Source organism: Lynx canadensis, chromosome E2 (genome assembly GCF_007474595.2).
Source record: "Lynx canadensis isolate LIC74 chromosome E2, mLynCan4.pri.v2, whole genome shotgun sequence".
Classification (NCBI taxonomy): Eukaryota; Metazoa; Chordata; class Mammalia; order Carnivora; family Felidae; genus Lynx; species Lynx canadensis.
The window spans coordinates 48,044,775-48,055,797 of NC_044317.1; the positions used below are offsets into that span (position 1 = coordinate 48,044,775).

The following is an 11,023-nucleotide window of genomic DNA, read 5'->3' on the forward strand; positions in this document are numbered from 1 at the left end:
TTAACCGACTGAACCACCCAGGTTCCCTGAGAAAATATTCCTTCTTAAGGTTCAGAACAGTCAAGATTTCTCACTATCACTACTATTATTTAACATGATTCTGTAAGTGCTAGCCCACGACATTAGGGAAAATCTTATGTTATGATTTAACATAAGAAAAAATTAAGTCAAAATATCATTATTTTCAGATGTTAACACCAAAAGAATAAATTAAAAAAATTATTATAGATAAAAGTAATATAAGGAAATTGCCCAGTTTTGACAAAAATATCCTACCCCCAAAAAGCCCACTGAACTTCTGATATACTAATTAAAACAATTTAAAATACTATGTTAAGGGGCACCTGAGTGGCTCAGTCAATTAAACATACCATTTCAGCTCAGGTCATGATCTCACAGTTGGTGGTTTGAGCCCCACATCAGGCTTTGTGCTGATGGCTCAGAGCCTGGAGCTACTTCAGATTCTGTCTTCCTCTCTCTCTGCCTCTCCCCCATTCATGCTCTGTCTCTCTCTCTCTCTCTCAAAAATAAATAAACATTTAAAAATTTTAAATACTATGTTAAAAGAGTGCTACGGCCTGAATTGTGTCCCCCCCCCCGCCGCACCCCCAAATTCATATGTTGAAGCCTTACCTCCCAGCGTGATGGTATTTGGAGAAGAGGCTTTCTTCTTCAATGAGGTCACAGGGGTGGGGCCTGTATGATAGGATTAGTGTCCGTGTAAAGAGAGGTAGAGACACCAGAGCCCAGAACTCTCTCTCTCTCTCTCTCTGCCTTGTGAGGACATAGCAAGGAGGCAGCTGTCTGCAAGCCAGGAGAAGAGGCTTCATGAGAACCCACCCATAGTGACACCCTGATCTTAGACTTTCAACCTCCACAACTGTGGGAAAATAAATGTCTGCTGGGTAAGCCCCCCACCCTGAGTTATGTCTATGTCATCCTGAGCTCGGTGAGACAAAGAGGCACTTTGAACTATAGCCCCAATCTCCTCCTGTGTTTCTTAGAAAAAAACTTAGCAAGAAATATGTAAAACCTAATTAAGAAAACGAAAGTCCCACTTGCCAGCAAGTGGTATGACCGTGGCTTCAATGGACACATTACCTTTTTGTTGGGGATATCTCAAATTTTAAAGTTGTCAAAGCTATCTAAATTAATCTGCAAATTTAAATTCATCCTGGTAAAACCCTAGTGGGATTTTTTGAGACCTTGACAAAATCATTTAAAAGTATACTTGGAAGAACAATGGGGTGCCTGGATGGCTCAGTTGGTTAAGAGTCCAACTTCCGCTCAGGTCATGATCTCGCAGTTTGTGGGTTCGAGCCCCACATCAGGCTCTGTGCTGACAGCTCAGAGCCTGGAGCCTGCTTTGGATTTTGTGTCTCCCTCTCTCTCTGCCCCTTCCCAACTTGCACTGTGTGTCTCTCTCTCTCAAAAATAAATAACCATTAAAATTTTTTTAAAAAATTAAGCTTGGAAGAACAAAATGTGTTACAGGAACCATATAACTATCTGAGAAAGAAGAGGAATGGAGGGGGACTAGCCCTTGTAAAATATTAGAATATATTATATGGGTATAATAATTCAACTAGTATTGTAGCGCTAGAAAAGACAGATCAGTGAATCAGTGTCAATATGGGTCTGTATAAATAAGTGCAGAATAGACGTAAGGAGATTTAAAATTTTAGCATATGATCAATTCCAAGTCAGTGGCTAAAAGTTGAGCTGTTTGATAAGTGAATCAAAGCACTTGTACAACCACAAGAGTTAATATCCCTTATATTTTTATGCCCTAAGTCCTTCCTGGGCCTCATTCTAGTCTGGGGCTTGGATTTTAACTGGCTCATAAGAAGTAAATCAACTAATTTTCCTCTTTTCCCTTCCCTACTGTTCTCTTTTTCATCTTACCTTTCTTTTATCTATCTATTTATCTATCTATCTATCCATCCATCCATCCATCCATCACCTACCATTGTGTGTGTGCATGTATTTCATAAAAAAATTGGATTATCTATCTATCTATCTATCTGTCTGTCATCTATATATCTATCTATCCATCCATCCATCCATCACCTACCTTTGTGTGTGTGCATGTATTTCATAAAAAATTTGGAAGGACATCCTCTGTAATATTAACACATCCGGTTTTTTAGAGCTCCTCTTCCCAACTCATAAATCGGTTAATAAAACCACTTAGACTTTTTTTAAGCCTGATTTTGGTAGTGAATTACAGATGATTTTCACTTTCAATTTTATTGCTTCCTTGTTGGATACAAATTAGAAAAAACAATAAAGTTATTTTTATTTTTAAAGAAAAGCTCAAATGCCTTTCTCAGTTCTTGGCACATAACAGGTCCTCAATAATGGATCATTCATGTGTCTGCTCTTTGTCTGTACATGTGTGAGCATGTGTGTGTGTTTGTCTTTCACCTAATCTCCATCATTAGTTTAGTCTCTATCTTCCCCATTGTGCTCCCTCCTTTTCCTTCCCTCTCACACTGTCTCTGTCCTTGGATATTTCTTGCTTTCTCTTTCCTTCAGAATCCTCATCATTTTCAAAAATGTTCACCCGGTGTTTGGAGCTGGACAAAGGTAGAAAGTCACACAAGGGAGAGGTGGAGAGCAGGTGGGGATGGGCCCAACTTACCTAGGGAGAATGGAACAAAGGCTTCTTGCTTCTTGAAGTTGTCCTCCGCATCCAGGAGGTGGCCAGGGTGGAAGGCTTCTGGCTTCTCAAAGTGGAATGGATGATGGAGGACAGAGTTCAAGATGGGATACAGGGTTGTGCCCTAAGAGGGTGTCAAAGTCAAGAGGACCCAAGTGGGTATCAACAAGGAGTGGCTGACTCACTTATGGTACATCCGCAGTTGATAATAAGCCTCATCCACTCATGGCTCTACAGTTAGTGGTTGATCTATCGAAATAACGTTGCCCTATTTGGTTAATAGTTGTGTCCCGATCCCTCTAGCTATCCTCACAGACTACCCTCTTCCCCAAATCTCTTTGGACTTCTCTATAACGCATCAACTAAAAGATTCACATCTGGATCACCGGAAGCCTCCAAAGACCCAACTCAAATACAAGAGGCAGGATCTACAGACATACCTTGGAAATATTGCAGGTGTTATTCCAGGCCACTGCAATGAAATGGGTAGCCCGATAAAGTGAGTCAAATGAATTTTTTTGTTTCCCAGTGTATACAGAAGTTATGTTTACACTATGCTATAGTCTATTAGGTGTGCAATAGCATTATGTCTGAAACAAAGTTTAATAGTTAAAATTAGTTAATTTAAAAATACTTTGCTAAGAAATGCCAACCATTTTTGGGGATTTCAGCAAGTCCTAATCTTGCTGATGAAGGGTCTTGCCCAATGTTGATGGCTGCTGATGGATCAGGGTGGTGGTTGCTGAAGGTTGGGGTGGCTATGGCAATTTCTTTCTTTCTTTCTTTCTTTCTTTCTTTCTTTCTTTCTTTCTTTCTTTCTTTCTTCTCCCTCCCTCCCACCCTTCCTTCCTTCCTTCCTTCCTTCCTTCCTTCCTTCCTTCCTTCCTTCTTTCCTGAAGTAAGCTCCATGCCCAGCACAGGGCTTGAACTCACAATGCTGAGATCAAGAGTCACATGCTCTACCAACTGAGCCATCCAGGCACCCCTGGTTGTGGCAACTTCCTAAAATAAGACAACAATGAAATTTGCTTCATAGATTGACTCTTCCTTTCACAAATGATTTCTCTATAGCATGCGATGCTGTTTGATAGCGTTTTACCCACAGTAGAACTTCTTTCACAATTGGAATCAGTCCTCTCAAACCCTGCGACCGCTTTGTCATGTAAGTTTATGTGATATTCTAAGTCTTTTGTTGTCATATCAACAGTCTCCCCAGCATGCCCGCCAGGAGTAGATTCCATCTCAGAAAGCCACTCATTACAGATCACCATAACAAATATGATAATAATGACAAAGTTTGACATATTGCAAGAATTACCAAACTATGACACACAGACACAAAGTAAGCAAATGCTGGTGGGAAAATGGCACCGAGAGACTTGCTCGATGCAGAGGTGCCGCAACTTTCAATCTATAAAAACGCGGTTCCTGCAAATCGCAAAAGAGCGACATGCAATAAAATGAGGTATGCCTGTGTTCTCATGGGTTAGTGCCATTAGGTGATTAGATAATATGAATACTAACCCTAGGTATATCTATGCTTGGGAACATGTGCGACCACAGAGAAAATTAATTAGAACCATACCTATTGACCTGACAGTATATCAACAGCATACTGTTGTTATATTATAAAAAGAAAGACACACACACACACATGCACACACAAGACAAGTGACACGTTGCAATGAGATAGACATAAAGACAGGTGGAAAGGAGACAGGCACACTGGACACACAAGCCGCAAAGTGATAGGTACAATATGAACCGGTCTTTGTGTGTGTATATATGCAGTATGTATTCATATAAACTTAAAGAAACCGTGGAAAGAGAAACATCAAATTTTGAATGTCTTCTCATGAAGGAGGAAAGTAGGAGAGATGACAAAATAGCTTGTAAAAAAAGACAGCTCTATTGTACAACATATTTCAAGAGGTATTTTTTCAGTCTTCCTGACATCTAATAAAGAAAAAAAAAAAAAAAAAAAAAAAAAAAAAAGCACAGAAGAGAGAGGACATTTCTACATTTCTTTTTTTTTTTATTCTTGTGGAACATAATCTTTATTTTTTTATATATATATGAAATTTATTGACAAATTGGTTTCCATACAACACCCAGTGCTCATCCCAAAAGGTGCCCTCCTCAATACCCATCCCCCACCTTCCCCTCCCTCCCACCCCCCATCAACCCTCAGTTTGTTCTCAGTTTTTAACAGTCTCTTATGCTTTGGCTCTCTCCCACTCTAACCTCTTTTCTTTTTTTTTTTTTTTCCTTCCCCTCCCCCGTGGGTTCCTGTTAAGTTTCTCAGGATCCACATAAGAGTGAAACCATATGGTATCTGTCTTTCTCTGTATGGCTTATTTCACTTAGCATTACACTCTCCAGTTCCATCCACGTTGCTACAAAAGGCCATATTTCATTTTTTCTCATTGCCACGTAGTATTCCATTGTGTATATATACCACAATTTCTTTATCCATTCATCAGTTGATGGACATTTAGGCTCTTTCCATAATTTGGCTATTGTTGAGAGTGCTGCTATGAACATTGGGGTACAAGTGCCCCTATGCATCAGTACTTCTGTATCCCTTGGATAAATTCCTAGCAGTGCTATTGCTGGGTCATAGGGTAGGTCAATTTTTAATTTTCTGAGGAACCTCCACACTGCTTTCCAGAGCGGCTGCACCAATTTGCATTCCCACCAACAGTGCAAGAGGGTTCCCGTTTCTCCACATCCTCTCCAGCATCTATAGTCTCCTGATTTGTTCATTTTGGCCACTCTGACTGGTGTGAGGTGATACCTGAGTGTGGTTTTGATTTGTATTTCCCTGATAAGGAGTGATGCTGAACATCTTTTCATGTGCCTGTTGGCCATCTGGATGTCTTCTTTAGAGAAGTGTCTATTCATGTTTTCTGCCCATTTCTTCACTGGGTTATTTGTTTTTCGGGTGTGGAGTTTGGTGAGCTCTTTATAGATTTTAGATACTAGCCCTTTGTCCGATATGTCATTTGCAAATATCTTTTCCCATTCCGTTGGTTGCCTTTTAGTTTTGTTGGTTGTTTCTTTTGCTGTGCAGAAGCTTTTTATCTTCATAAGTTCCCAGTAATTCACTTTTGCTTTTAATTCCCTTGCCTTTGGGGATGTGTCGAGTAAGAGATTGCTACGGCTGAGGTCAGAGAGGTCTTTTCCTGCTTTCTCCTCTAAGGTTTTGATGGTTTCCTGTCTCACATTTAGGTCCTTTATCCATTTTGAGTTTATTTTTGTAAATGGTGTGAGAAAGTGGTCTAGTTTCAACCTTCTGCATGTTGCTGTCCAGTTCTCCCAGCACCATTTGTTAAAGAGGCTGTCTTTTTTCCATTGGATGTTCTTTCGACATTTCTACATTTCTAAAATCTCCCTTCTTCCCACAGAAATCTGGAAATAAAAATTCTCGTTATAGTCCAACAACCAGAGACATGAATCATAAGACTGCGTCAGGATTCTGTGATCCTGCCTGTCTCAGATGGTATCTCCAGAAGTGAGTGTCCTTGATGACAGAGCGGAGGATGCCAAGGGGCATGATGTCACTGAATCTCTGAATTTTGCAGATGACAGTGTCTGTATAAGGTATTTTTGCCAAATCTTCCAGGGCTAGAAGACGGTGTGAGCCAATCACTCTGTCAATCTCCACCGGACTTTCTCTAAAAATGATGAGAGTGGCAGGGTGGGTAACATCAATGAATGACCGTAATAGTGGGTTCAACCAAGTCACCCAAAACATGACCTACAGACTGTGGGGGGAGGGTCTTGTGAACTTTTCTTAAGGTGTTATGTTATTGTTCCTTCTCAATGAAAGCATGGAGAAAGAAAGTCAATGGCCTTGTTATAGGGAAGTCTTGTCTGATGTTTCCACTCTAGTTATGAGTGGGGATCACTTGGGTAATGATGGGTGGGTGGAAATTCATTCAAGCTTTGGCCACTTTTTTTTTTTTAACTAAAGATGGATTATGGCTGAAACTGGTGTCATATCCTTTTGTCCCAGTGATTTGCTATGTGATTTTTAGATAAGCCACTTCCCCACTCTGACCTTGAAATTGATTACCTGTGAAATAGGGGAATTTGATTAGATGAGAATTTCTCCAAGTCTGATCTGCAGACCACCAACATGAGAAACAATTGAGGGGCTTTTTAATTAGTAAATCAGCAAGCTGCTCCAAAGAGTCAAGTTCTTTGTCAAGTTCAAAGTGTCAATCTCAAAGCTTGTGTCAAGAGCCATGTGCTTTAAGGGGGCACCTGGGTGGTTCAGTCGATTGGGCAGCCGACTACAGCTCAGGTCACGATCTCTCAGTCTGTGGGTTCAAGCCCCGCTTCGGGCTCTGTCCTGAGAGCTCAGAGCCTGGAGCCTGCTTCCAATTCTGTGCCTCCCTCTCTCTCTGCCCCTTCCCTGCTTGCCCTCTGTCTCTCTCTGTCTCTCTCAAAAATAACAAACAAAAAAAATTTTTTTTAAGAAGTTTAAAAAAAAAGAGCCATGTGCTGTTTTAGACTGCAAATACTTTGTCAATAGTACTCTTTGTGACTGGGGCAAGCTTCATTAACCATAAAGCATTTTACAACCACCTTATGTACTTCATAAGCACGAAAGTACCTTTCAAACCATGGTTTGCTTAATTGAATGAAAAATATTTTGTAAACTAAATTATTCTGTCAACTTCAAAGTGCCTTGTTAGCAACAAAGCTTTATCATAAGTTACCAATCTTCACAGGGGTGAATCTTTCATTTTTTGGACTGACCAGGCTAGAAGTTGTATGTCTTTACCCATCACGTGACCACCTTCCAGCATGGCTGCAAGACCCTCCATCCTTTCTGGCCCTCAACCACCCTAAGCCCAGCTCACCTAAAATATCGGGGTTCTTAAGAAGGAGTAGAATCTCAAACTAGAGAGTGGTGCTGGAGCTCTCTGTGCCAGCAAACAACAGTAAGACCGCTGTGTAGACGAGATTCTTACAGTGGAACTCACTCTCAGGATTCAGGAACTCCTGGGGAATAGCAAAGGACATTACTTTACTTAACATCTCCCCTTGCAAAGATACCCAGCTTCTGGGTCTTCTTTTCTTCTCACCCACTCCCCTGTTACTCTGTGCCAGTTTTTCTTTTTTTCTTATTTCCTTTTCTCTCTATCCAAGGTCAGCAATGTAGCAAAAAGTGTGGGCTCTGGAAACAAACTGCCTAGGTTCACACTCAAGCCCTACCATTCCCTGGTTGGGTGTCTTTGGATAAGGAACTTAACCTCTCTATCGTGTAGTTCATCATCTGGGGTTATTTTGATACTAGGTATGTAAGCACTCAATATATGTTAGGGATTGATATTTTTTGGTTTTCATCTTTTCTGTCTTTGGGTGTCTTTGCTTTCCTTGCAGCTGCCCATCCAGGAGTGATATTGAAGATGTTTAACAACCAGTATGACACTTGCCAAACCAATCAGAATAGACATGGGCCCCTGACCAATCAGAACAGACATGGACCTCCGACCAATCAGAAAAAAACATGGACCCTTGACCAATCAGAATAGACATGAGTGTCTGGGCAATGGAGCAGACACGGGCCTCCAACCAATTAGAACAGACAGGGGGGTCTGGCCAATCAGAACAGACATGAACCTCCGACCAATCAGAACAGACAGGGGCTTCCGACCAATCAGAATGGGAGAAGGCGGAGAAGGGTCTTGAAGACCCCCTGCAGGGGCAGTTGCTATCTCATAACAGGAATTCCAGGAGAGCCTAGGGAAGCTGAGGAGGGAATAGGGGGTGCGAAGGGGGATGGACTAGTGGCTTTCTTACCAACACATAGGGAAGTAGTTCAGCATTTAAACAATGCATACATCATATCCAAACATATTAGCTCAATGTCAGTAATATGCCCATCACTCTCTTTCCCACCTGCCCCCCATCCAGCTCGCCCTTGCCTTGTCCATGTGGACCAGGAAGGAATTAATGAAGTCCTGCGGGGCCCTGGGGTCCAGCCTCTTGATGTTCTCAGGGACAAAATCTTCCATTTCTTGAATTTTGTTGTACACTCGAGTGTGGGTACCAGGAAAGTGTTTCAGGATGCCGGAAAGGAGTTCAAACATCTCCAGGGAAGAAGCAAGGAGTTCCCAGAATCTGTTCTCTCTAGGCTGGCGCTACAAGGGTTGAGGCTGTACCTGCACAGCACAGCAATATCTGACAGGCTTAATTCATCCCGTAGCCTTCGGGAATGTGCCTCCCAGTTGAGCACTCACACAAATACTCTCAGTGGCACGTGAACAAGTGCGTTGTTACCTCTGCTGGGATTTCTCTCACAGGCCACCCTCTCCTGAGGCCTGATTCCTACCTCCAGTTGGACTCATTGCCTCACTTAGAAGGGTGTAGAGGGTAAGTGTGTGCACAGAAAACCGATCTCGATGCCTTCTTGCCTCAGTGTTAAGAGAAAAAACATCTGATCCCTTCCCAAGTTCCACCCACCCCAATTCCTGGCCCACCATGGAAACTTTGGCCTCACCTGGTTGTAGAAAAAGCTGGCAAAAATGGAGAGATCATTCATTCAATGTAGCAGCCTTAAGATTCTGGGGTCCTGGTACTTAAAGTACTGGCCAAAGATGATGGTACAGATGATGTTGGCTATGGTGGAGTGAAAGAGGAAAGTGGGATCCAGATAGGTCACAGGGTGATGGGGGTGGGCGGTGGGTGGAGGACTGCATTGTCCTTCTGGAAGGCTCTGACCTGGCTGGTGCCTTCTTAGCTTGGTTGGTTTCTTTCTGTTTCTCTTGGCCAGCCTGGCTTTCACTATGTCTCTTATCACACCTCTTTCTGGGCATTTTGCACTTTGTGTCTCATGGTTTTCTTGGGCTCTGTCTTGGTGTGACCTTCTTGGTGCACCTGTGTCTTTGTCTGGTCTTGTGTTTGAGTCTTTGTTTGAGAATCAGCCCCTTCTACTCTGTTCTCTCTCTTTCTGTGTCCCGTCTGTCTTTGTGGCCCTGTCCTTGGCCTCACTGTCAGTCTTTGTTTCCCCTGACTCTATTTCTCTCCTTACCTTTTTCTTTCTAAGTCTTTTCCTTATAGTTTCTACTCTGGATTGATCTTTGTCGGTATCCTGGGTTTTTCCTCTGTCTTGCTTTCTCTGTCTGCTTTCTCCACCTCTCTGTCTCCTTCCGTTTTCCTCATTATTTTTCTCTTTTTCTGTCTCCTTCTCCCTTTCCCTGAACTTGTCTCTGCATCTCTCTGTCTCTGGATCTCTCTGTCCCACCCTCTGCCTGCCCCTCCAACTCCTGAGCAGTCCCCAAGGCTCACCCTGGGATTTCCTCAGTTCCTCCACCAGACACTGAGCCTCATCCTGGATTCGTTTCTCAATGCTCCGCTTCCCCATCCCAAAGTCCCTCATGGTGACCTGAGAGATTTGTTGAACGGCCTTCTAAGACTTTCCATTAGTGAAGATCATACCTGATTGGTGGGTCATGGATGGGAGATTGGGAGGACACATGGGATGTCTCCTCCTCTTTTCCCCAAACCCACCCCTATGCCCCACTCACCTCTTCCCCTGAGGATGGGATCAATGATGGCGATTGTGCCCTCAGCCAGGGAAAGCCTCAGCCTGACCCACCAGGGCCTCCCTCACTGTCTTGTACCCACACAGGTTGATGACTGGCCCAGGTAGATGGTGAGGGCATCCAGTACTTCACCCACAGCTGTGGGGGCAGGGTGCAGATCTCACTCTCTCACTCCAGAGAAGAGTGAGGAAAGAGTCTCCACCCTCACGCGTGGATCGCATGTGCCAGCCTAACCTAACCACCACTACTCCCTCCCCACTGCATCCTTATCAGGGAAGCATGGACACTTGAACACTGTGGCCTCCTCCAAGCCCTTGCCCCAAATGTCATGTGCCCTTGCCCCAAATGCCCTCCTCTTTCAGCTTTTACAAGAACTCTCCCAGGTTTGAATTTTAAAAATTACAGAGACTCCTCACACATAAGCTCTAGTACCTCTCCCTTCCCACCCCAGCAGAACCAGAGCTCAAAGCCTCATGTCTATCAGAATTTGCTCTCTTGAGTTTACCTTCCCTGCATTTCTTCTTATAAGAATTCCAGAAGCTTCTCTCATGGGCCCGATCCCAGCTGGGAGAAGTCAGTCCCCAAGCTGGCCTGCAAAGTACCCCCACAGTTTGACCCTCAAGTGCCTTCCTGCCTGTGAGCTGTCTCCTGTTCACCGACCTCCTGCATTCCACCCGCTTTCCCCATCCCATCTCACCGCCTGGAAGGACTTGAGAAAGCCCTTGGGGTTTATTCGCAAAAAGTTCCCCAGGAAGGGCAGAGGCCACAGTCCAGGAGGGAGTTGACGCCAAGAAGCCAGGTG

The 11,023-nt window shown here is 43.4% G+C and overlaps 1 protein-coding gene across 1 annotated transcript; it reads right to left on the reverse strand.

Moving 5' to 3' along the window:
* Positions 1-1,585: 1,585 nt before the first annotated feature.
* LOC115502148 (cytochrome P450 2B11-like) lies at positions 1,586-8,766 on the reverse strand. Its single transcript, XM_030297345.1, is given in 5 exon segments — positions 1,586-1,599; positions 2,645-2,786; positions 6,153-6,337; positions 7,534-7,675; positions 8,602-8,766. Coding segments are annotated over 5 exon segments (648 nt in total).
* Between the last annotated feature and the right edge of the window lie 2,257 nt (positions 8,767-11,023).